Source organism: Ictalurus furcatus, chromosome 17 (assembly GCF_023375685.1).
Source record: "Ictalurus furcatus strain D&B chromosome 17, Billie_1.0, whole genome shotgun sequence".
Lineage (NCBI taxonomy): Eukaryota > Metazoa > Chordata > Actinopteri > Siluriformes > Ictaluridae > Ictalurus > Ictalurus furcatus.
The window spans coordinates 14,532,248-14,558,886 of NC_071271.1; the positions used below are offsets into that span (position 1 = coordinate 14,532,248).

Consider the following 26,639-nt stretch of genomic DNA (forward strand, 5'->3'; position numbering starts at 1 on the left):
TTAATTTTGTAACTGTAGATAGGCTTGAAATAATCACTTTGACTATTATTGAACAAAATGGTATTTTAACGCTAGTTTAATTTGTCTCAGTAACTGGACTCGAAAACTGTAAGCCTTAATATGAGAAATGCCTTCAGTCCAAGTGCCTTGACGTCAATGAGATCAGCTAATACCTTAGTTAATATTTTAGTTAATATTTAATCTAACAATCATGCATTTAACATGTTTAATGTACTGGTTAATATTTTACACTATTTTCTTACACAATTCATAGCAATCTGAAATAGTGTAAGTATTGGTTAACCCTTACCTTGGGAGATGCTTGGTTCCTGAGATACTTGACAGAATCAAGAACAATAGTCCAATAAATGCAGCCATAGCAATCCAGAATATTATAACAATACAATCTAAAATAAATCAGAGAACAGGCTTCTATGTTGCATATTGTGAAAAATTTTATGATCAAAAGCAGTGCTCATGTGCATCCATTTCATACACAAGACAAACTCACATCTGTTGTAGTTGAGTTTACTCGCATCCACAGCTACAGGATCGATGTAATCATAATAATATTCATATGTCAATTCATATGCTGAAGAGTTAGTGGACTTCTCCATTGTCACTGGCTTCACTAAAAGAGTAACTCGGAAACATCTACATGCTGTGTTGTTCCATTAAAACCTCCACCCATGAAACCACCAGTGGACTGCACAGACACAGGTGAAGGACATGAACTAGGCATGAAAGATTGACACAACTCCTAAAAAAAATTTGCCATTTGTGTTAATCGCTTTCCATGAAATTTGCAGTATACGATATATGTATAACAGTATAATGATTTTGAACAAAAGTGTTGATTTTCCGATTCCAGGAATTGGAAATTGAGAGTCAGTTCTTTGGAGTTGATTTCCTATAAATGATATTCAGATATTCCATTGTTATTGGCCTGTTATTTAAGAGCTAAAGCTCTATATTTGCGTTGGTTTGATGGCTGGTGCTTTTTAAAATAGGGGAAACATTGTTGTCTGTCATTGAAGTATATGTAAGTATATGTCTGGGTGTGTTCTGTTTGATCTGTTTCATCTGTTGGTCTAGCCTCCTGTTTAATTCTCAGTAATTCCCCTATACTGCTAACTACTTAGCTCAATTTCACTGAAGAAGGTATATACAGCTATATAGCTAGACCTATAAACATACAAACAAACAAAAAACACAACACAAAGGCAAATAATCAAAAACAACTTTATACTTACCACTTATTTACCATATTTATGGTTACATCAATTATAATTAGAAAATAACAATCCATACTAGTTGTATAAAACTTGAATCTGTGTTCTCTGTTCATGAAATTTTATGGGAGGCCAGGCTTAAAGCAACGGCCACTAGTTTTCGTATAATATTGCTCTTAATTACACTTGTACACCTTTAATAATTTAATTTACCATACTCATAGAACAGGCCCAGCAGTTGACTTCTACAAATGAATTTTGTCTATAAGATAAATAGTGAGTAAAGTTGACTATCAGTAAAGCTGTTTAATATCATATTGTGTGACTAAGGAACACCTGAGATGGCAGCATATATGAAACATGATAGTGTATGATTGAATTAAATGGCACCGTTAGATCTCACTGTCTGTACTGTATTAGTTTTTGGAGTAGAGAATCAAGAAACATATTGTGTGGTATCAGTTCTTTATTGACTCGATCACGCCTAACATAAACAAACTGCATCAAGCTAGACGCCAAACAGTTTTGGGATTGTACACTGGGTGGCGATGATGAACGTTTTCTTGGGTTTGTGAAAGAGAAGGAAAGAAGAAAATCAACAACAACGGCGCGACTAGACACTTCCTCTAGACATTTCCCCTAGACACTTCCCCTAGACACTCCCCCTAGACACTTCCTCTAGACCAGTGGTCTTCAAAGTGGGGGCCGCCAGGGGGCGCCCGAGGGGCCTCAACAATTTGGTGTGAAAAATAAATAAATGTATGTTTTCTCTTTCTCACTCTCAGACACACACACACACACACACACATACACACAATCAATTCCTAATGTAATGTAAAAATGTAAGATGTAATTATTAATAAAAAAGGGGGATATATTCAGAAGTCTGTATTTTTAATGTGTTTTAAAGACATCTTGCAAAAGGGGGGCCTCGGTCAAATTTTAATGCCATTTGGGGGGGCCTTGCCCTATAAAAGTTTGGGAACCACTGCTCTAGACACTTCCCCTAGACACGTGAAAGGTTGGGGGTTGGGCTGTTGTTTTCGCGTCACTAGGACGGTAAAGGAAGGGATTAAGGGAAGGGAACATAACCGTCTGTGTATTGGATTAGGACAAGCCCTATATTTGAACCCGTGTGCCGCCCTATCACATGTCGTCGCAAAGTTGTTTTTTTTTTCTCTTTCTCCCCCTTCTGCGTTTGTTTGTAGTTTGAAGTGTCATTTTCATCTACCTATTCTCCATACTTCTGATTTACGGTTTTTATTTAATATAACGTGTAGTATTATTTTACGTGGTTTTCTGAACAGCTGGACAACTTTTTTTTTAACAGTTTGATGACTTGTCCAGTTTTATACTGTTTACTTGTACTCAAAGTTCCATTAACGCAAAGCCTTATTGGCATCTAAAGCGCTTCTGCTGACATCAGAGAGGACAGAAGGACTGAAGCTCAGTTGTAGGCTGTTTATCTTTATGTGAACTCGCCATGGCGGAAGGACCATCACTTTCTGGGGGAATAAATAATCCAAGCTCTTTTAGCTCCAGGGTGAAGAAAACAAACAGCAGCAATGTGGCAGCGAATTCGCGTCGAAACAGCCGACAAAGCCACAAGAGAGACATTCACAGTCGGGTATGTGTACATGTTCATATCGGGTAAGTTAGGAAAAGTTCGCAGAGGGGATACTGTGAGCAGTCCGGCCTTTACAGAACCAACGGTCCTGTTTAGCGGTTTGCTCATTTTGGCACGTTATTCCGCCCGCTTTTCTTTGTTTTCCACGCCCGTTTTCAGACACACTCTGACCTGCGCAGTGATTGAGTAAAAGTTCATAAGTACAGGAAGTTGCTTCTTATAAACACAACACCGTTTTTGATCATTTTAAATCTTCAAGGCAACAGTGACCAAAACAAAACTCGTCTCCATGGTGCGAATTGTGTGTATAAGGGTGCCATTTGTATTGGAGTTTTATCCGCTCCCATTCTGATTAAGTATTGAATCAATAATGTGGATTATTTTGAATTTGGTTCATGTTTGAGTCGATGTCACTGTGTGGACCTGACCACAGAGTTTCGAGTTCCATGTGTGTATAACATTTAATGTCAAATCTTTAATCCAGACTCGGGTTAAGATGAAATAGATGTGTTTTAGCATAAACATCAACACGACTCTGACTACATTTACATGGACAGCAGTAATCTAATTATTGACCTTACTCTGAATAAGACAGTATTGTGATTAAGGACATGAGTCGCTTTTAGAATACTCCTTTCATGTACCCGTTTTACATGTTCTAGAACATAGAACGATTAACAGCACACGTCATTACGTCACCACGCAACGCCGTCCGACCGGAATAAAGTTGGCTTGACGTTGGACGTTCAATATTCGCGGATATGAGGAAATTAAGGGACCGTCTCTAAAGTTGCATACGACATTGTTAAACACGATTCTAACTTCAATATCATTTGAAGGGAATGACTTGCAGTCATATAACCAACTGGAAAGTGTTCCTATAGGGGTCAGCTATAACGCACACCTTTTAGATTTTTGATATTTAACAAAATAAACTATGCAAATCACATTTAAATTTGACATGTATTTCATTACTGAATAGGCCCATGCACAAAATATACCATAATTTAAAGCTCAATAGCATTTGAAGGGAATGACTTACAGTCACACATCCACCAAATTTAACACACCTGCTCCCCATTCACACCTGAGACCTTGTAACACTAACAGGTCACATGACACCAGGGAGGGGAAATGGCTAATTGGGCCCAATTTGGACATTTTCACTTAGGGGTGTACTCACTTTTGTCGCCAGCGGTTTAGACATTAATGGCTGTGTGTTGAGTTATTTTGAGGGGACAGCAATTTTACACTGTTATACAAGCTGTACACTCACTACTTTACATTGTAGCAAAGTTTCTTCAGTGTTGTCACCTGAAAAGATATAATCAAATATTTACAAAAATATGAGGGGTGTACTCACTTTTGTGAGATACTGTACCTTCTATATAGTAGCCGAGATGCATGTATTTCGCCTACTATAGGCCTATTGTAGGTAAGTACATGGTTTGGGAAGCAGCTGTGCTCTCTTGTTTGCCGTAAAACAGTCGAGCACTGCCGTGTGTTTGTGTCCTGTCGCAAAATGCGGTGAAAACTCACACAACGTTAATAATATGATTAAGGTGTTTACATGTCTGTAATACACCTCGATAATGCGACTAAAACAGGAGTGCTCCACATGTCTTAATTCTTTTGTGTTTACTTTGAGTATGACCTTAATCGGATTAAGGTAATTAAAAACGGCTGTTTACATGGTAGTTTCTTAATCAGAGTATTGTCTTAATCGGGTTAATATTGGATTATTGTTGTCCATGTAAACGTACTGACTCTTAGCGCGTACACTAACTTTATTTATAGACTACACCTGATTCAGATAAACTTTGCCAGATGAATCTTATCTATTAAATAAAATCAAGAAGTCATTAAAGCTATTTAACAGTTAAAAGGGTATATTGTGTGGCTAAGGAATACATGAAATGGCAGCACATGTCAATTACGATGATGCATTATTGGCTTAAATTTGCACTGAGAAGAGCTCAGGTACCGAAACCTTTTGTGTTCTCTTGCTAGTTACTTAAAGTTGTTTTCCTTAAATACTGCCTTTGCTTTAAGATTTGTTTATGCTTGCAGGTTGTTCTGGAGAAAGTTCTGGGTATCACCACAACCAGCAACAGTGGTTTGGCCTGTGACCCTAATACAAGCACTGTTGCATACCCTGCAGGGTAAGATAAAAACTGACATGGCTTAAATTACACCTAATGCAGTGGTTCTCAACAGGGGGGCGCGGAGAGATGGGAAGGGAGGGCGTAAATTGTTTTCAAGAAAAAAAAGGGGGGGGGGCATGCCACATGATGGGTAAGGCTTGGGGTGTGCCACATGATAGGGGAGGCTTTAGTTACAAAAGGTTGAGAACCTCTGACATAAAGCCTACGTTTAGTGATCGGTATAACTAGATCTAATGAACTTAGACAGTATTATTCTGTTTCAGATGTGTCATCGTGCTCCTGAATCCAAAGACAAACAAGCAAAGCCACATTTTTAATACATCCAGGTATGTGAACAATTGAATCTAAATTAGTAGAGTTATTGGATAAGTTTAGGATTTTCAAAGAAATGTCTCTGAACGTTTCATACAAAAGTCTTATTTCTGAAATGTAGTACTTGTAATGAAGTTGGCTCTTGACAGAGCTCTATGTTTGGGATTGTACGTGCCTCGCATAATAGGTAGTTCCTTTGGAGAAATGTGACTGGAATAAATGTTGCTGTCTAATATGACATTAAGCAAATCTTTGTTTCTTTAGAGTATGTTTTATTTCAGATTTTAATCCTATAATGTACTGTAATCACTGTTGACTCCTATACAAAGAAAACCTTATTCTTTGCCAAAAACGTTTCCGATTTAAAATTCTAGGGATGTGTAGAGTTTAAAGTTTACATCTCTTAGCTTTTTGTATCATGCATAAACTGTATGCAGTGATTTTGTTTTTATAATTTTGATGCTTTATTGAAAAGTAATGTGAAGCGGTTGTGTTTGCATAGAAGTATAGGCAGGTGTCTCCTGTGGTTCATTAGTCAATTGTTAATTTATTTTCAGATGATTTATTTAACTATGTTTAAAAAACAAACAAAAAAACCCTATATAAATGTATCTTCAGTAACTGCTTTATCCTGGTCAGTGCTGATTTTACAAATTATATAAATATAACCAAAAATATAACCAAAAAAAGTGTAAACAAGGATTGTGTATAGTTAAATGAAAAAAATATGGAATACATTTTCCGATTAAATTTACATGATTGTTTTATGTTTAAAAAAAAAATAAAAAATCCATTGGCTAGAGGTGAGGTTGAGGGTCCTTTTTTAGTAGTTTTTACTAAACTAGCAATATTTTGTATTTATTCCACAGAAAAACCTTCAGTGCATTGGCGTTCTCACAGAATGGAAAATATTTGGTCACTGGTGAGGTAAGTGGCTGTAAATTTTTCAGAAATAGAAGACACAGAAGCCTTCTTATAATTGTCTTTTAAAGGATTTTAAAATCATTTTTAGTCTTTATTTAAATAACTGTTTGTTGTGTATTGTAGTGTAATTCAGTCATTACTTACTGTTGACTGGTTTGTAATCTTTCTGTCATTTCATTACTCTTCACTCTTACATTTCATTTGTCTGAGCAGAGTGGACATATGCCCTGCGTGAGAGTGTGGGATGTGGCAGAATGTACTCAGGTGGCAGAGGTCCAGTGCCACAAGTATGGAGTTGCCTGTGTTGCTTTTTCTACTAATGGCAGCTACATTGTGTCTGTGGGATTTCAGCATGACAGGACTGTCAGTGTCTGGGAGTGGAAGGTAGGTTTAGTAATGATTTCTTACAAACTTTAATTTCAAAACTGGTCCACTTGTCACCTTTTTTTTTTTTTTTGCAAAGGAAGAGACTATTAAATTACCACTTATTTTAATATAATTTTATTATAATTTAATTGTATATTTAATATAATTTATATTTGTATTCCTTTCTTCAAAACATGTGGGTCTTTTTAGTTACGAGTAACGTTGTTTTTATTGAATTGTGTTTCTTTCTTTTCTTTCATTATTTCTTTAACTACATTTTGAAGAATTTCTGTGACTGCATTCATTGTAGTTCTGTACCTGTAATAGTTAGGAGAATTTTGCTGTTTCTTGCTGTAAATTATTACTGCTTTCTTTTACAGAGAGGGAGTGTTATTGCAGCCAATAAAGTGTCAAGTCGTGTGCTGGCTGTCTCCTTTTCAGAGGACAGTAGCTACTTTGTTACCGCAGGAAACAGACATGTGAAGTTCTGGTATTTGGATGCCTCCAAGGAGAGACGTGTAAGAAGAATAATTTCTTTGTAAATTAATGAATTCTTTGGTAAATGGCTGTCATAAGTGGAGTAATATAGAGGCAGTCATTATTACTATATGTATTATGTTATAATGACTGGCTGACTTTATATTACTCCTGTGATCTGATATGAATTGACACTGTCTCCACAGAATTTAGTAGACAAATATAGAAAGTCCTTTCTTTGTCGTTTATTTTTAATGTGTGGTAACGTTTCAAAGACACATTTCCACACTAATATTCCTGACATGTTTGTACTAAATTATACTGCCATCCCGGTCCGCAGATGAACACAATGTATCAGTATGGCAAATTCAGTGTTCCACTCATTTCCATTAAGACAGCACACTCTGGTTTCTTTCTTTCTGTTGTTCTGATTTCGTATACAAATGTCATCTACTATGATTTAAAACAAGGATTTTTATGTTCCTCTTTACAAAAGATGGTAATATATTACTTCACATTCCTATAATCATAAAATTTACCATCAGGGTTGAGAATGTTTGCAGTTGAAGTGTTTATTCTATGTTGTGCATTGGTCTGCTTGTAGGTGAACAGTACAGTGCCTCTGATTGGTCGATCAGGTTTGCTAGGAGAACATCAGAATAGTGAATTCTGTGATTTGGCATGTGGTCGCGGCACTATGTCGAGCAGTACCTACTGTATAACCCATACTGGTCTGCTGTGCCAATTCAACAGCAACCGGCAGCTGGATTTATGGGTTGACCTCAAAGTAAGTTACATTGTACAGAAAACCCTCAGCATTATGACTGAAACACAGTTCAGATATATCGGACATTAGTTAATGTGTTAGTATTGCATGATAACACCTCATTGCAGTCTGTCGAAAAGTAATCCTTTGAAGTTGAACATTATTTCTGTCTTTATGGTTTCTCTTGCAGACGTTTTCAGCACACTGTCTATCTGTGAGTGAAGCTTTCATTTTTTGTGGCTGTGCAGATGGCACTGTGAGAGTATTTCGCCCACAAAACCTGCATTACGTCACCACACTTATCCGGCCCCACTGTCTAGGAGTGGATGTCTCTCAGGGCATGCAGCCTCAGTAAGAGTCTTCCTTCAGAGTGTATAGATCAAAACATATATGTTCTAGCTATTCTATAGCTGCTCTAGCTTTTATATAGACGAGTAATTGTAGCTAGGACTAGGACATCTGTCTAGTATTTCCCCTAGATTATTCTTCAGATTGTGATTCAACTTACTTCATAAGTGGGAAGTAGGAGCTCAGAATTGTGCATTTGAATTGCAAAGTGGGGGAAAAACATAGATACCTCCATATTTATTTCTTGTAAGCACCAATCCAGCCAGCTAACCGTGATGAGTGATTTTATATTTACCTCCTCAAAACAGCGAACTGTATAGTCAATATTATAGGTTTAACAAGCTAATATGTCTCTATATTGATTGATCTAAAGCAAATACAATATATATACAGTATAAGTCATTAAAGGTAAGAAGTGCTACTTTGTTTATGGCTGATGCTGTGCACAGTCATGTTGAATTGTTGTCAGTTGCTGACCTGGGAGGAACTCTGAGTTGAGGAGACCTTCCCAAGTTCCAGAGTAGGAATTCCTAGTCCCTGGTCGGGGGTTGAGAATGACGAACTACGAATTTTAGTCGAATGTAGCATTTAATTGTCCAATTGAGATGACCCCTGGGAAGATTGCTAGCTTCATACTACCCCTGGCAAAAATTATGGAATCACCGCACGTAGAGGATGTTCACCCAGATTTTCTACTTCGTAGCATATAAACAAGTAGCAGATATGACAAAAGACATTTTTTGTTTAATAGCTGTACATTCTGGCTTCGTAAAACATATCTCAAACGAATTAAATTATTTTAAATAATGGCATATTTTCCCCCCAAATAGAGAAGTAAAAAAATAGAGTAGAACAAATTATGGAATCACTCAATGTTGAGGAAAAAAATTACACCACTGACCACTAGCGGTCTGCGGAAACACTGCACTAGATGGTAGAGTGCGTAGTGTAAGTGTACAGTACGTCATTTGGGACACAACTTTAGTATTTACTCTCCGAAATGTTTTCGGATTAGAAGTAAAGTAATGAGTAAATGTACTGCGCAGACCAACTAATCCGTAATGAGATTCATTGACAACGATTTTCATAATCGATTATCAATTTTATTGATTGGTTGTTGGAATGCTAGTATGTTTTACAAAGCCAAAACGAAAATTGTTTTGTGTCATATGTGATTTGTCTGTTTGCTACAAAGTAAAAAAGCCGGGTGAACATCCTACAAGTGTGGTGAATCCATAATTTCTTCCAAGGGTAGTAGCTTACCAAGCACCACATAAAGCAGTTTTGTGTCTCTTGACTGATTATGGCAAACATTTCAATATGTTTCCCTGTACTACTTGAAAAAACTTGTGTATCCATAACTGTCATTTAATGAGAGTCATAAGAGTTAAAATTATATACATAGACTAAATATAAAAGACTACAATAAATACATTTAAAGTTTTTACAGTCATTGACAACTTAATTTTAGTTTATAATTTGTCATTTGTGGACCTGTTACACATGAATGTGAGTGATGGCTTCAAATGTGTAATTTTAATTTGACGCCGATCCTTTTCCATTACTCACATATAGGCATGAGGCAGAGTATCCAGATACTTTGGCCCTGACACATGACCCTGTGACTGGTAATCTGATGTGTGTATATAATGACCACAGTGTGTATGTTTGGAATGTGCGTGATTTCAACAATGTATGGAAAGTCTACTCTTCCCTGTACCATAGTGCTTGCGTCTGGAGTGTTGAGGTATCTTTTATTTTAAACTAATGCAGGTCAACACACTTTTGTTTTTAAATGCAATTATCATACTTTTGCGATTTTCAAATACTCTTAGAATGTATTGCTTTTTTTTATTTAAAGTTATTACATTTGATTAAAAAATCTCATTAAGTGTTCATTGAAAATGTATGGTGTTGCAAAGATTTTTTTAAAGCATTGTACTGTCACAGTTTCTATACATACAAACTTCCCTTTTAGACCTACCCTGAATTGGAAGCTTCGACTGCAGCATTGTTCCCTGGATCTTTCCTTACCTGTTCATCTGACAACACCATTCGTCTTTGGAACAGTGATTTTCAGCAAAGCCAATACCAAAGCTCTAACCTCTATAGTCAGGTAAGTACACAGTGGTCCTACGTGGAGTTGCCTAAGACAGTGTACGATTACCAGGTAATGTAATGTATGCAATATATTCTCACTGCATATATGTGTGTTCATTAAAGGACTTGGTGAAGATTGTGTATGTGGATAACGACACTGGGCACCTTAAGGCCCCGCCAGATAAAGTAGAGGGCAGCCAAGATGGCAAATTTGGAATCAGAGTCCTAGGAATCAGCCCTGATGGCCAGCACCTGGCAGCTGGAGATCGTAGTGGAAACCTACGGTGAGACATGTACTGTATTTAGGTAATAATACAAGCTAGGCCTTTGTGAATATTTGCTATCTTCATCATCTGGTCAGTGTGTTTGACATATGGAGGCATAGTTTGTAATGGTTTAACAAGGACATTGAGCTAGTAAACTATTGAAATTTGTTTAAAATATAAAATATAATATAATAAAAATTTAAATGATAACTATGGTTTACTCACTTTGTTTGCCTTTATTAATCTCTCTCAGGATCTATGGACTTCAATCTATGGATGAACTTCTGAGGATTGAGGCACATGATTCTGAGATTTTATGTCTGGCCTTCTCTCCCACTGAGACTGGTAAATTATCTTTTAGTTTACAACAACATTCAATAGAGTTCAATTATGCAGCAGACCAAGCATATTTTCTGGTGGAAAAGGTAAAACTAATTTAACCAAACTAGGATTGTGTAATTGCTTGAATCATTTAACATTGTGGACAAATCCATTCCTTCTTTAAGAACCCATTAAGCTGTACAAAACTTGGATTGGATCCTTTACAAATTTTGTCCAAAAATAAACAAATCAGTGCCTTAAAATAAATGAATGTTTATATTTTTAATTCAGTTACCAAACCATTTAATCAATTTGCCCGAGCAGGGTTGTGTTGGTAACGTAATATGTATAATTAACCATTACAAATAGAGTGGTAAACGTCAGGGGACGGGATAAAACCTACACATTTTATTTGCAGACATTACAAGCATTCCACTGTTATAGAGGTTGGTAATAGCAATATTGTAGTACTGCTTTCTCACTGGGACCTTATTCTGTTAGTTGAATATTTCAAGGACTGCTTTCCTGTTTCCTGTCTGCTAAAACACTGAGGTAGTAAGTTTTTTGTTGAGTCAGTTAATGTTGCTTGTCTGTTCTGTTTTGTGCTTTGGTAAAATGCCTTGTCATTTGATGTACCTCTGGTTGTTTTGACCACTGAGTCTTGTGAGGAAGTGGATGGTGTGAGCTGGGAGAAAACACACTGACAGTGTTTTAAGTGGTGTCTCAGATTTGGCATGTTCTCATATTTTGTTGTCACCTTTTGTAAACTGGTGCAACAGGCCACAACCACATGCATTCTATGAGTGCAGTTGAACAGTAGAAAAGGGTTTTCCCTCGGCTTTCAGAGGGCTTAGGTGCTGTCTGGGTCCCCTGGGGTGGGGGTGGTGGTGGTGGTAGTAGTGGGCGGGGCTTTTGAAATTATTCGAAGGAAATTTTAAGTTATGTAAAGTTTCTTTCACATTGTTTTAGACCATTATCCTTACCATATTTGTGAAAGAAAGCTGACAACACTTATTGTACTTCTACTCAAAAGTCTATTTCACCAAATACCATGTTTGAGATTTAATGCAAATATGTGTGGATTACCTTAAGTTGTACATATACGAACAGTAAACATGCTGAAATATGTATGTAATTATTTTGACAATACAACAAAAGGACATAAAGGAGACAGACAGAGAATTTCTTGATTTAATTCAACATTTGTTTCTTTTTGATGCTGTCAGCACCCGTTTTACATAATAATCCTGTGGAGTAGACCTTGTGTTCAAAAATGCCCTGAGCTTCTTTTGGGACTGCACTTTGGAACAGCATTTTTTGTATAATAAATGATTTTACCAGCGGTTTTCATCAGAAAAAGACATTACATGTGAACACAGCCCAACATTGTTTCGCTACCAAGCCACATTAGGTACTAACGTTGGTGGAGTTGAGGTATCTTTATATAATGTCAACTAACTAGCTTCACTGGCTAACGTAACTTAATTCAGTACATGAATCTATGTAAGTTAGCTAGGTTAGCAATTTCTTTAGTTGTAAAATAGGCTACATTAGTTAACTGTTTTAGTTCATTAGTTAATCTGCAATCGCTATTGTTAACATCCACGAGAATGATTCCCTATCAAAAAAGGTTTATACTTCATTTACTCTTTGCTGATGTTTACCTTATCGATGGCTTGCAATTTGCTTATCCGAGTTGATGGTTGCAACTACCTTCTCGATTTGACGGTACAGAGAAATATGCCATCAGCTGTTTGATTGACTTGCCGAAGAGCATCTTTCACACCAATAACACAAACATTCGTCCAAACAATGATTTGTTGATTGGCAGGTCATTCCTGTTGCCAGTTTACCTTTCTGTTGAGATCAAGACACCTCTCCATTTTTTTTTTTTTTTTTTTGTCAGTGCATAGAACTCTCAACGTTGTATTGACATTCATTCTGATATGTCGCCTAAATGCCTTTTTACATTGTCTTGGGCAATACTTAGACACTGCACCTAAGCCTGTCTATGGAGTATTGTTATAATAATTATGCTAACAGACATTCCTGCCATGAGATGAGAAACATCTCTGATTACTCTTGCCTGTGTTAGTTTTAATTTGTGGTCTGCTTGGCTTGTGGATATTTAAATGCCCAGCTATCTGTTTAAGTGGGAATGTTCAAATGCTGAAATTAGTATTTGTTATGATTTACCTTCACATGGAGTTAGTTAGAGAAGATACGCCATTGAAAGGAAATGCTATGCCTGAAATTATTTTGATGCAGAGAGCAGCACCGTCATGGTGTACAAGCTAGAGGGGCTCCAAGTCAAAAGAATGGGTGGTGAGACAAAAAGCTCACAGGACAAAAGATGCCAATAACATTCAGTACAATGCCAGTAGAAGTCATGAACAACAATAGACACAATTTAGGTATCTCTGGTTTGCAGATTATGCCCATTTTACTCCAGAAGCAGCACTGCACACAGCATGCATCGCAGCAGTTCCTATTTTCTCTCACGTGGGGCATGGAGCATTTCCTTATTTTCATTCACTGGTATAGTAAACATAACTTTCAAATATCTGTACTTGGTGACAGATTATTATAAACACTGTCACTGTCAAATTGACAGTTAGACCGTTCTCAAATTTTACATTGTAACTGACTCTAGAGCATCTGCTGCCACAGTAGAGCTACAGGCTGAAATGTAAAGCTTTTGCTATGTGTGCAGTATTCCCCCTCCCCCCCAGACTGGCTAAACAGTCTGGTAAATTCAGTCATGTGATGCCATTATGTAACCTTTGCAGTAAAACAAATGATGGTTGTATAAATTTATGTTAATAATAATAACAATAAAACTTTATTTTCTATAGCACCTTTAAAAGCTGCATCTCAAAGTGTTTTACAACAGAATAAATAAAAATACAATGATCTATAAAGGAAGAGAAAAGATGCAATAAGGACATGTTGATGTGAAGTACTTGGCTATAATTTTGATTTTGTGGGAAATGTTTCAAAAATAATTTGAAACTTTTTTAACCAGGTGTGCATCTGTTGGCCTCAGCTGGTCGTGATCGACTCATACATCTATTCAATATGGACAAAAGCTACAGTCTTTTACAGACTGTTTATGACCATTCAGCATCCGTCACTGGCATGAAATTTACTGGTAAGTTTGAGGAAAAAGTTGTGCAAGCATCAATTTAAAGGTTACAAATTGCTCATTTTTTATTTTATATTATTTTCTGTTGTAGGTGTAGGTCCAAAGGTGTCCATGGTAAGCTGTGGTGCTGACAAGAGCATTTACTTCCGCTCCGCCGAAAAGGTAAATAGGTTGAGCTTATCTTGTTGAGACTGGTTTTATATTGCTTGTCACGTGAGTAGATATCATCTTTATTGTTTTGCTCTAACTGTGTGGATGTATCATTGCAGACTTCTCAAGACCTGGCTTTCTCTAGGTCACATCATGTGGTTGAGAAAAGTACATTATATGACATGGACCTGGACGCCACTCTCACACACGCTGCCATTGCTTGTCAAGACCGCAACATTAGGTTCTGTCTGTCTGCCAGTCAGTCTGTGAGACGCTGCTAAATGGGGGAAATTTTTCTAATTTCCCTATTTGCTTGCTATTTTTCAGAGTATACAATGTGAAGAGTGGCAAGATGAAAAAGTGCTTTAAAGGCTCCTTGACTGACGATGGCCCAGTGCTTAAGGTGTGTAGTAGGGCATGTGCTTTTAGAATAAAAGAGCAATGGAAAAAAGAACCATTAATTAACACTGATTTATGTGACATGGCAGATGTTCGAGTTTCCTATATACAGTGATTTACTTTGGTGCTCCAATCATTATCTGATTATTGTGGTTGAGTAAAACGCATCATTTCATTATTGCACACATTTTTTTTTTTTTTTGTTAAATACATTTCAAATCACTCCACAGTCTTCAAAGGTAAAAACAGTCTGAAATCTGTAAACATTTAGTTGTTATATTGAACTTTATTATTTTTCGCTTTGTGTAAATAATACAATAATGACAAAAATAATGGGAAAATGTATAGTACATGATTTAAATTTTTAGTCAAACAGCCATGACTGCAAAAATGAATTCATGTACTGTAAATTTCCTTAATATTATTATTGTTTGTTACCAAATAATTAGCAATAAATACTGAATGGCTAATGGATTGAAAATGGAAGGGTGGTCTCTAACTTTTGCGCAGTAACATATGTGATGGTAAATCAGGCTGCTGTATGCATATCACATGCAAGTAAGGGATTAGTGGGAAGGATCTTTCCTCCACACAGCTGAAACTGATTCATCACCACTTGTTTTGATGTCAGGTGACAGTTTCATGAATCAGATGCAGATTTATTCGTATATCATTTTGTGCACTCAAATCACACTCTTTAAAGTGGTTTAAATTCAAAGAGTCATTTGAAGTAGTAAAACAGATTATTTATTACTGTGATAATTGTATTTATTGGTAAATTTGTTTAACTTTCCCCTTAACTGCTTTCAGGTTCAACTGGATCCTTCTGGGATGTTTTTGGCCACTAGCTGCTCAGACAAGAGCATCTGTGTTTTTGATTATGAGACTGGGGAGTGTGTGGCAACATTATTTGGGCATTCTGGTGACTTTTTTTTTTTTTTTTTAAATCGTATTTGCGTACCTTGAATACTTTTATTATTTTTTATTTATTAATTAATTTTTTTATACTTAACAAGCTTTGGTTGCAAATTTCCATCTCTTTCTTCACAGAAATTGTGACCGGTATGAAATTCAGTCCAGACTGCAAGCATCTAATCACTGTCTGTGGTGATAGGTATGCATCTCTTATCTCTTCTCTCTATCTAACAAGGGAGTTGTTTTGGTTACTTGGTTACATGTGATGGTATTACTTGCAGTGATTGTGCTGGGTTGCAGAATGTTGAATTTACTACCGTTAATTCCTAATGCAGTAGTTAATGTGTTAATAAATAAATACAAATAATAGAGAAGCAGTACAATATATTGGACTCATTGAATGCTAAGAATCAGTGTTGAATGAGTTTCTTTTCTGTGGAGTAATTGGTGTATGTGATATGTGTATGTGTTAGCTGTGTGTTTGTGTGGAGGCTGTGCTCTCAAATGACTAACTCAATGCGAAAGAGACTGGCAGAGAGGAAACGGAGAGCAGGGCTGAGGAACAAAGTCACCTGCAAGCAACAAGCCATCAGGTACAACTTAATACAACTTAGGAGTTTAGTACATTCCTATTTAAATACTGCTAGTCACTGATTGAATGTTTCTCAGCTATGTTGATCTTGGATCTCAATGTTGTGGACCTGTTGTTTCTTACCTTGTTTTTTTTTTTTTTAAGATCATAATATGAAACCAGTTCCAGACCAATTGTATTTTTGCCATTTTCTCATAAAGGAGAGAAACCTACATCTCTGTACCATGTAGTGGGGTGGCTCAGCCAAAAGAGGGAGAAACAAACAGCCTGTTGGAGGAAAAAGAGGATGTTGAGGAAGATCCCAAGACTCCAGCCAGGCTAGACACTGCTGTAGGTTAGTGGATACAAATTTTATTCTAAAGCCACTTATGTAATATGTGGTCTGGTGGTCTATTATTATTTCAATCAACATTTTATTGCCATTTTGCCAAGTAAATTTTTTAAAATTGATTTATCATCACAAATGTGTTTTTTAACCTACTCGGGTTACTCAGTTCTACTCAGGTTAGACTTGGCTTGATGTACATTTTGAATATTAAATCAGTATTTTGATTTTCTTTAGATAGCAATCCCTCATATGATATGTGATTTTGAGAAAATGTGTATTGATTAAGTGTGTATTTATTTACTTTAGGGAGTCTGGAAATTATGATGCCACAGACCAATGGCCGACTTCCTATGTGGGCCCGCAGATTGGTATGTTCCTAAAACTGATTTTGTTGGGTAAATAATTTATGAAAAGAAAAGGCTATGGCAGAGCAGACAGATATAACTGATCTGAGGAAAAAGAACACAGGCCTTGTTCAATACACATGGTTGTTATTAGAGTGAATATGAAACCACGAAAGCAATCATTGCCAGTTACTGGCATCCTGTACAAGGATCATCTAACCAACAGTGAGAAAGTCAGAATTAAATAAAATTGGCATTGTTTTAATCGTCATAATGTGTATAGGGTGCTGGAGTAGGCAGCAGTAGCAGTGTGGATCCACAGAGAGTCCATCAGTACCAGCCACAGGGGCGCTGGGCTGCACATGCTGATCCATTCGCTATTCGTTCAGTATTGGAGACCAGGAGCCTACAGCTCCCTCTCTCGGACACTCCCAGCCGAGCAGAAGAGGATGAGGAGGAATGTGTAGAAGAGAAAGTGGAACAGGAAGTGCATTTTCACCCCCAGAGTCTAGACAGCCTTTTAGATGAAGAAGAAGGTGGTGATCTGGATGAAGAGGAGGACGTTGAGAGGGTTTGTAGTGTAGAAGTTCAGTAGTTCATAATTTTTTTATATAGAACTTTATAGCCTTTTATACCGAGCATATTCTGTCTGCAGTGGATGAATACATGTTCATAAACATACAAACAAGTGTGACCTGATATTTCTGTGTGTCCTAGGTGTCTGATCAGTTTAGTTCTGTGCTTCAAGATACAGACGTGCAGTATTTTAGCCCAAGGTTCAGCTCTTCAGAGAACAATGACTGTGCTCTGTACCCAGCAAACAGTACTGCTCTGTCCACCATAGGAGAGGGGTAAGTGCCTTAAAACATCTTGCAGGCAAAACAATTGTTTGATTAGTTATGCCTTTACACCGCCAAACATTCCCACAGCCATTTTACACTGGATGCATTTCTGAAGCATTTTTTGTTGTGCAACGGATATGCTTTGAAGTGTTTCAGTCCATTCTGACTGCTAGATTCTCAAAAATTAAGCTCGTGCAAAATTAAGCTTTTGTTATATTTGTTTTGCATGCTCTACGTTTTTCACTAGATCACATGAGTGACGTGTTTAATCCACAGATATTTTTTCAAATCCCACACTTAATCTTTCGGCTAACTTTATTTTCAATCATAATTTATTTTGATGTCATGATTGTGCACTGTAATGCACTCGTTGATAATTGTCTTATGTCATGGTTTAAAGAGTGCTGCATTGTAATTTCACCTGTCCCATCTTTGACTCTCCCCAACCCCCATGATTTCTTGACACTATACACATGTGCATTCATTTTCTAATGCTTGTTGTTATACTGGTGTGTGTGTGTGTGTGTAATGGATGGATTGTCCTCAACTTTTACATATGTGTAACTTCTTCTGATGATCATTCCTATGCAATTATTGTAGGGAGTTTGATGTGAAGGCATTTTGTGAGGATGTTGAAATTGACCCAGAAGAAGAGGAGCTGAGTCCTGACAGTGCCTGCTCAGCTGAAAGTGACCAGGTGCACAGTGACCAGGCCCATGACCGTGAGTTACTAACACACTATATACTTGTCATATTGACAGTGTTGATACTGCAGCTAGAGGAATACACAAGTCTACATCTGTCTTCCTGGAAATTATTCTGTGTGATATAATCGAATGCCATAATGATGTTGAGCCTTAATACTAATGGAAAAATAACTTTTTGATAAATTCTAAATGTAGTATATTATACTATGTTATGTCCCCAAATATATACATTTGTGTGAATATGTTGTGTGTTTTAGAGGACACCGACTCACTCAGTCAGGCGAGCTCCATGGGTAGTTCTGGAGTGGAGGAAGAGGAGGATGAAGAGCCTGCAAATCTACTGCGCCAACACTATGAAACTCTAGCAGTGGGAACTAATGGTGCTTCTGCCTTCTCACTACAGTTTTAGTGGTTAAGAGTATCTATTGTTTTAAATCACCTTGATTTAATGTTACCGCTATCACTTTCTGTATCAAAGATGGCATTAGAGTAGTGTTTTGTTACTTTCCCCATGAAGCACAGGAAGTGAACTGCAATGATCTCATGAACTATATATGATCAATATAATAGAGGTTTTTAATATAGTGTGATCCTGAAAGTGAAGCAATTAATTTTGTAACTCCTTATGTGAACTATTTTATAGAAAAATTTAACACAGACCTGCGCAATCTGCAGCCTTCCAACGAGAACTTCCTCAACCCTCGTCTAAGCCTTTCTACTCGTTTCCTCTCACGCTTCCAGGGACGTGTACGGTGAGTGATTGGTGTGTGACATCAGAACCTGAGAAGACAGATTTATAAGAGAAACTGTGCCCAATTTTTCTGCCTGAATATTATTGCCCTAACAAACTGTAATGATGGAGAAAGTAAAAGATTAATAGCATTTTAAAATAGTTTTTTCAGGTTTAATTCTAAATTTATAAACTTTATTACTTGCTCGAACTTCTGAACTTGTAAACAATATGAACTAATATTTAGGTAGATGGAGAGCAATCAGCTAGTTGTGCAAGTCTATTTTATACTTTTGGAAAGCTTATGGTGTAATTCTGACAGTTCTTTTGATTTTTAATGTAGGGTAGAGGCATCTAGAGTAGAGTTAATATTTCTGTCTTCCTATTCCTGCAGTGGTACTGTGGCAGGAAGCAGTGGTGTGTGCAGACCTGGAGTTCGCCTGCCTTGTATTCCAGATGAGTCCAGCAACAGCATGGAGAGGACAGAGGTATTTTAACACACAGTGCAATTGGAACCAAATGAGATTCTTATCAGAAATGGTGCATTAAATGGTCCTAAGATCTGTTATTTTAGGTTTATCCAGGATTTTTCTATGTGTAGTTGGTAATGTTGCTATGGTCACTAATAATATTTTGTCCTAGGTCTATTGTAAGGAAGAGGTTCCAAAGCATCTTTTGTTCTGTGTAGTTTCTTGCTTTCCTTCAGGTTTAGAACAAAGCTGTCTGTTTCTTTCTGCTATATTTGTGGGGCAAGATTTCAACAGCATGCAATACAAACAATAACATGATTATATAAATGTTTTGGCACAAAACTAGTACATAATTTACATTATTGTGTAGAAAGCAAATGCTCAGAGTCACTTAGTGGTGCAGTCACTACTAACCATTGAAATAGACATTTCACATTGTGATTTTTACCTGTTGCCATATGTGTCTCTTCTTTTTTCCAAGGACAATTCACAACTAGTTTCTAAGGGCTGCAATTCAAATGCCATAAGAAATGATCAGAAGAAAAACGGTAAGGTCCATTTTTAATTTAAATACCAGCAATACATTTACCCTAAAAATATTTGCAGAATGTGTCACATCAGTAAATTTCAAATCTGAATTGGCACTTTTGTTAAGCTTTGCTAAACTGTTGTCGAGCCAATTCTCAACTTTTTATGTAAACACCTAAAATGATCTCTAGCTACACAGAGGCATATATAGAGAAACCTGTTTCTATATTTTCCCATAAGTTCTTATGTGGCATTGGCTTAATTTCACACAGGTGAAGCTTAAGTGTTGCTAGATCAATTATGTTGTGATCTGTTTGGTTTGTGTCTCTTCCAGCTGCTTTTCTAATGTTTTTCTTTTCCTTATTCCTTATTTTCCTTATTGTTTTAAACAATATTTAAATGTGTTTTTAAAATTTTTTTTTTTAAATATAAATTACAGAGAAAGCATTAATCTCAGAAGAGAACGACAGCAGTGATCAAGGCATTTTTGTCCACAAACTTGACAACATGACCTTTGATGCCTCCAAATCCTCCTGTCAGAGTGACTTGGATATGACCATTGCCAAGACTAAATCTACGGGTGAGAAAGTCAATGTGTGTCCTAAGCAGGGAAACAATCATGGAAGTGAGATCCTCTGGAAAGCCTCGTTGCCTAATCAAGACCATAGTGTAACTCAAGACAGAAAGGATAACCTCCCTTCTCCACATCCTCAAATTCCAGCACTTCCTCCTGCAGCTCCTGCTGTGGATAATCTCAGCCCCCACAACACCACCCTCACTTTGGACCCGTCTTCCCCATTACCACCTGCTGCTTTGAATGCTCTGAAATGCCAGGTGGAGCCTATGAATCCTCTGTGTAGACAGGCAATGGTGAGTCCAACAGAGATGGAGTCTCTAGGAAAAGAGAGCCAAAAGCAGATCAGTCACAGTGAGGAGAAACTGACACCCAGGATGTCCCACAGACACTCCTCTGGCCTTCTGAAAGCACCAGTTAAAGACAGCTCTCTTGTAGCACCAGGAAAGAATGTGGAAGATACACAATCAGTGTCTCAATGCAGCACATCAAAATTGGCAACATCAGTGCCCACAGTAGATGGACCTAACCCAGGTATTGTGTTCTTTAGATGGCAAAATGACTCTTTTTTTTAATCTCCAAAAGTTCTATGCACTTCTGCTCATTTTACCATCACCATATTTTTGTAATTTTAGCAGTTAAGAAAATAATCTGATAGTATGCAAACCACAAATGAAAACTATGGCTGAAATTACAAACTCAGATTTGTTGAGTTAATGCACATTTTGGTTCTTTATGTTGAGGCAGATTCATTAATGTTTTGTACTGTTGCATCCACTATTTATAGTGTTTTTAAAAGTGACTTTTTATGCTTATAGAGCATATGATAAGATCAAAGGTAAAAACACTATAGTTTTGCTCTTTAGGGTCATGTGTTTTGAAACACCACCTTAAATGTTAAGTTTGTTTGTAATTCAAAAACCTTAATAGTGAAAAATAGCCAGGATCCACTGGTTTAAAGGGGTTTATATTTTAGGGGTTTATATTTTGCCGGCCATATGTTATTATATATGGTGTGTCCAGTTCATTTTCATAAGATTGCTAAAAGGTCTTCTGAAACCCTTTCTTGTTTTGCTTAAGGTTTTCTTGGTTTTGACAGAATCTGTGCTTAACCACCTTTTTGTAGAGACAATATAAAAACGAGATGTTAGGATTTTCAAAGCTTTGCATATGATTTTTGGAATGGAATATTACTGCTTAATGGTGATCAATTGCTTCCTTTGATAATTTAATTGTCCTTTTGACTTTCCCATGTTTTTAAGAAACCTTCATAGACTCATACCAGAAACCATCTTACACTTATTAACATTAAAAATCGTTATTCTTAATAATCTTTTCATCTTTAAGAAGACACTGTTGCAGGGGCAAGTAGATTATCTTGACCTTCACTGATCACTGTAATAACACACCCAAATTAAAAGGGTGTGTAAATCTTCTGTTTTTGGATGAGTAGTTTCTTTTACTAAATACTGCTGTCGTGCCCATTAGGATGGTTAACATAATTCATTTAAATCTTAATACATTCTTAAATTAGATTTTTTTCTAATGTCAGTGTGATAAGACATGCCAAATTATTAGCAAACATAATGTTGTTTTCATGCATTTGCTTATTTATTTACCTTTATTGAACCAGGAAAAAGACTCACTGAGATTAAAAATCTCTTTTACAGGTGTGTCCTCGCCAAGATAGGCAGCTGAGTTTGCATATACAATTATACAACAAAGTTGCAACATACAATACTAAATCCAACATAAAACATACAACCAGTTAAAAACATTTATACACCATTAATTCACTCTCTAGGTTACATTGTAAAATTTTAAATCTCTGTCTGGAGAAGATTCCAATCCAAAGTGGCGGAAATATTTTAAGGAAGTTTTACTGAGCTCAGTTCTGACAAGAGGCACACAAAGATTGTAACTTGATTGAGAACGTAATTAGGAATTGCCAGGCAATTTACGTTTAATAAAACAACAAAGATAAGAGGGCAAATAACCCAATATGGCTTTATAAATATTAGGGCTGCAACTAACCATTATTTTCATAATCGATTAGTTGGCTGATTATTATTATATATATTTTGTGGCGGGGCAAACTTCGGTACAATTTTTTCATTTATTTAAAATAAAATCCACACACTGAGTGGTACAAATATTAACTTAAGACTAAAACTTTACACAACTATTTGTCCAATTATATAAGACTGAAAAGAACCCAATACACACACACACACACACACACACACACACACACACACACACACCAGAATATATATTATTCCTTTAGGACTGTGGTTTAATTCGGTACTATTTTTTTTTTTTGCATCTATAAAAAGTAATGCATACATACATATATAGTGTTTATGCATTACTTTTTATGGATGCACAAAAAGCACTGAATTCTACAGTCCTAGCAATCCCTGGTTGATTGGTAGAACCTGTCATTCCCCAGGGATTGGTTCAAATACCACTGGTACAAATACCAGGTTCAATTACACTTGATTGTTGGTGTGATATTTAGTTTGATTCTCTGAATGATCTTTTGTTTATTTTAACCATCAATGCGACACTTGAACTTGTCTACCACTCATAGGTTTTTGCACATTATCATTTCATTTGTACATAAATTTGAAATAAATCCATCAATGACCGATTGTGATATTTGCGAATGCACGCAAATAACCAAACAGGTTAATTTTAAAACATCTCATTTGATTATATTTTGATACATTTAACTATATATCTATCTATCTATCTATCATATATATATATATATATATATATATATATATATATATATATATATATATATATATATATATATAAAAAATCTTCTATACCGCTTATCCTTTTTCAGGGTGTGTGTACATACATTACATATATGCATACATACATACATTACATTAATATATATATATATATATATATATATATATATATATATAAAATATATTATTTAAACATTTAAAAAAACTTTCTTACGGACCCCTGCAATTACACCACTGACCACTAGGGGTCCTACGACAATGCCCTAGACCAGGGGTTCCCAAACTTTTTCAGGGCAAGGCCCCCCAAATGGCATTAACTTTTGACCGAGGCCCCCCTTTTGCAAGATGTCTTTAAAACACATTAAAAATACAGACTTCTGAATATATCCCCGTTTTTTTATTAATAATTACCTCTTTCATCTTTACAAGCCCCCCCTCCCCCCAACATCCAAAGTTTGATTCTGAAAATTCGCATATTTAGAACATAGTTTTAGGATTACAGTTACCCTTTGAATTCATGTGATTTCTGAGTGATAGAAGCTCCCACAACATGGGGAAATTGTAGGGTGCTGTGGACGTCCTGTCTCCATTTCTTACAGACTGAGCTGCTAAAATATATCAATGAACTTGCGTTGAGTATGGGCGCAACCAAGTGTACAGTTGGAGGGGGGCACACACCTATTTTCCTTAACAAACCGGAAATATATTGAAAAGGAAAAGACATAAATAAATAGAATAGATGAAGAAAAGACAGATCCGTTGGCAGGGTTCATTAAAGGGGGACATATAGAAAATATTTTGTATTGTATATTGGGGGGGGGGGGGCAGATTGGTATTTCCTCAACACTGGGGGATACACGACCCCTCCCAAAGATTGCGTGGTTATGCCCATGAGATCAAGCAACTCTGCTTGTCTTTGTCTTTCAGATGAGACTATAAATCTGCAGGCATGTAAGGAGATTGTGAATGTGCTCCAGCACACTATGCACAAAGCAGCCAGCTTTTACAGCAAAGTGAGTTCAACACTTCGTATTACAGTACTTGCAGTATGACACTAACTGGAACAGTTTTCATTTTCCATGTTCTTGCTCACATCATATTATTTTTCTCATTGGGTACTTCTGTCCCTCCTGTTTTAAACCTTTCTTTACATTATCTTATAGAATTCAGCATAAAAAACACTTAATAATTTAGGTTATTTAATGCTATAGCGATATCATGGTCCTTGAAACAAGACTGTGGGTAGTATTCATCAGTTAGCTTGTCACCATGTGTCCTTGCATCTGTGCGTCCATCCGAGATTCTCGTTAGCGTGATATCTCAAGAAAGAGTGGTTGAATGTTTGTAGGATGAACTGATTAGATTTTGGAATTGATCCAAACAGGGTCAGGGCCACAGCAAGGTCAAATGTCTGAAATGTTTTTTCTTCATTAGCCTCCTTTCTGTTTGGAATATGTTTTAAGGGTATTTCTGACACACAATTTAGTAACAAGAAGGGCTAGACTAGAGGCATCCCAGTTGACTCCTACTTATTAATTACAATTACAATTAACAGGATATGTGGAAAATGCATACTCAAAATAATGTGGTCATTGTGTCAAAAACTAAAGTCAGTAGATGCATTGTCACTGCCAAACTCTCTTCTTTTCTTCCTGTCCTTATAGTTGCAGGGCATCAATGAGTTGTCAGAGCAGCAGCTGCAGATGAAAAGCATGCTACAGGAGGCTTTTGGTGGGATTCTTCAGGAGCTTCACTCTCTTTGTCCCCAGGATCTGAACTCTGCTGTCCCTCAACTTCCAGAAGACTCTCCAGGTCGTCAACTTAGGGATGATCGTGCTATGGCCCTTCTAGAGAGATACTCTGATATGCTCCTGTTACGCATGGCTGAAAAGAAGTCGGACTGCAATTGAGTTATCTACACATGGCTCAGCATGGACAGTAAATCTGCTACAATTATTGTCAGCTGTGTGTCTGTTTACACAAATCTACTTACCTTTTTGCACAAAATCAAGCATATTTTGTTCCCTTTTCTTTTATAAGTGCTTTAGTTAATTGCAGTTGCCTTCAGTATTTCATTTCCTATGTCCAGGGTTTCCGTTCAAAGCACTGGTTAAACATTGTCAGCATTTTAACAAATTATTTATTACTGCAGACTGTTTTTTTCTTTTTTTTTTTGGGTACATCGCAACAATTGTGCTTACTGTAATATTGTTCGACATACGCTTTTTCCAAAGAGAATGTGTTATACCATTATCTTGCATTTTATTTTTTGTTTTTTAAGCTTTCCTAAGAAAAGCTGTTCCAGCCATGTAATCCACAAATGTGTAACAAATTAAAGGGAAACCCAACATAGTAAGGTGTTGGGCTATGACAAGCTGCCAAAGCATTTTTTATGCAACGATGATGGTGATGGTATGTCATTACTTCATTTAAAGTTGAAACAGTATTAATCGAGACATATTCATTACTTTTCATAAATTTGCAGTTTTTAGTTTTTGACCTGTTCTTTTGATCACATTGGTGATACCACCCAGTCACAGCTACGTGTTCTGCTTTCTGTTGTCCCTATATTGAGGACTGTTGCACAAAACCTGTTCAATTGGTCACATTGTGTCCCTCTGCACACTGCAGTGTAAGTGTTGCAGATGCATGTTTGACTCGTGCTTTGTTGTTCTTGACTGTTTTGTTAAGTATTTGTAAAAAAAAAAAAAACTATTAACTTTTAGACTATCACCTTTTTCTTTATATTAAATGTGATTTTTAAAGAATTGTGTGCTTTTCTACTTTTGGGCTGTCTGTCTACATTTGTTTTTAAATGCCATGGTCCAGCTGGGTTTATTTAAAATAGGTAAGTTTTTAGATGGAGGACGTACAAATGTGACATCTCTAGAGGGCCACCACGGGCTCCACCCTACACAAAGAGGGCATCATGCTGAAAAAGTTTAAGAACCACTGGACTAATTAACAAAGTATATAACGTGGGAAAAAAGACATCTTTCTTAGTCATATCAACTAACTAATGTGACTTACTTGGTTTTTCACCTTGTTATGGTCATACACGGTTTTTTTAAACCAGTGTTTGGTATGACCATAGGTTGTGTATGAACTTTATATAAAGCTATACATATATATATACACCTTGTATTTTCAATTGTTCAGCCCGAGTATCAGGCTAATAATGTCTGCCCTGTCTAAAGCTCTCTCGGTGATTAGGATGGCTGTCGAGATGAAAGCTGTTCAACC

General features: G+C 36.5%; 1 protein-coding gene across 1 annotated transcript; it reads left to right on the top strand.

Annotated features, from left to right (window-relative positions):
• Window positions 1–2,096: 2,096 nt before the first annotated feature.
• wdr62 (WD repeat domain 62) lies at window positions 2,097–26,164 on the top strand. Its single transcript, XM_053646295.1, has 31 exons — window positions 2,097–2,859; window positions 4,930–5,021; window positions 5,288–5,350; window positions 6,206–6,263; window positions 6,474–6,644; window positions 7,007–7,144; window positions 7,708–7,890; window positions 8,060–8,220; window positions 9,793–9,964; window positions 10,196–10,333; window positions 10,441–10,601; window positions 10,837–10,928; window positions 13,930–14,055; window positions 14,141–14,211; window positions 14,319–14,440; window positions 14,527–14,602; window positions 15,409–15,520; window positions 15,649–15,712; window positions 15,987–16,106; window positions 16,306–16,439; window positions 16,740–16,801; window positions 17,061–17,348; window positions 17,495–17,628; window positions 18,220–18,341; window positions 18,584–18,706; window positions 18,970–19,078; window positions 19,451–19,544; window positions 20,008–20,074; window positions 20,494–21,162; window positions 24,324–24,409; window positions 25,061–26,164. The coding sequence occupies exons 1-31, from the start codon at window positions 2,716–2,718 to the stop codon at window positions 25,304–25,306; spliced, it is 4,398 nt and encodes a 1,465-aa protein (XP_053502270.1). The 5' UTR covers window positions 2,097–2,715; the 3' UTR covers window positions 25,307–26,164.
• The last annotated feature ends 475 nt before the right edge of the window (window positions 26,165–26,639 follow it).

What these genes read in the sequence shown, in the direction of transcription:
- wdr62 (XM_053646295.1), top strand. Translation starts at nt 2,716, where the DNA reads ATGGCGGAAGGACCATCACTTTCTGGGGGAATAAATAATCCAAGCTCT. An exon ending in TCAGTGTCTGGGAGTGGAAG is followed by an intron (nt 6,645 to 7,006) that starts GTAGGTTTAGTA and finishes TTTCTTTTACAG; the next exon opens with AGAGGGAGTGTTATTGCAGC. An exon ending in ACAGCATGGAGAGGACAGAG is followed by an intron (nt 19,545 to 20,007) that starts GTATTTTAACAC and finishes CTTTTTTCCAAG; the next exon opens with GACAATTCACAACTAGTTTC.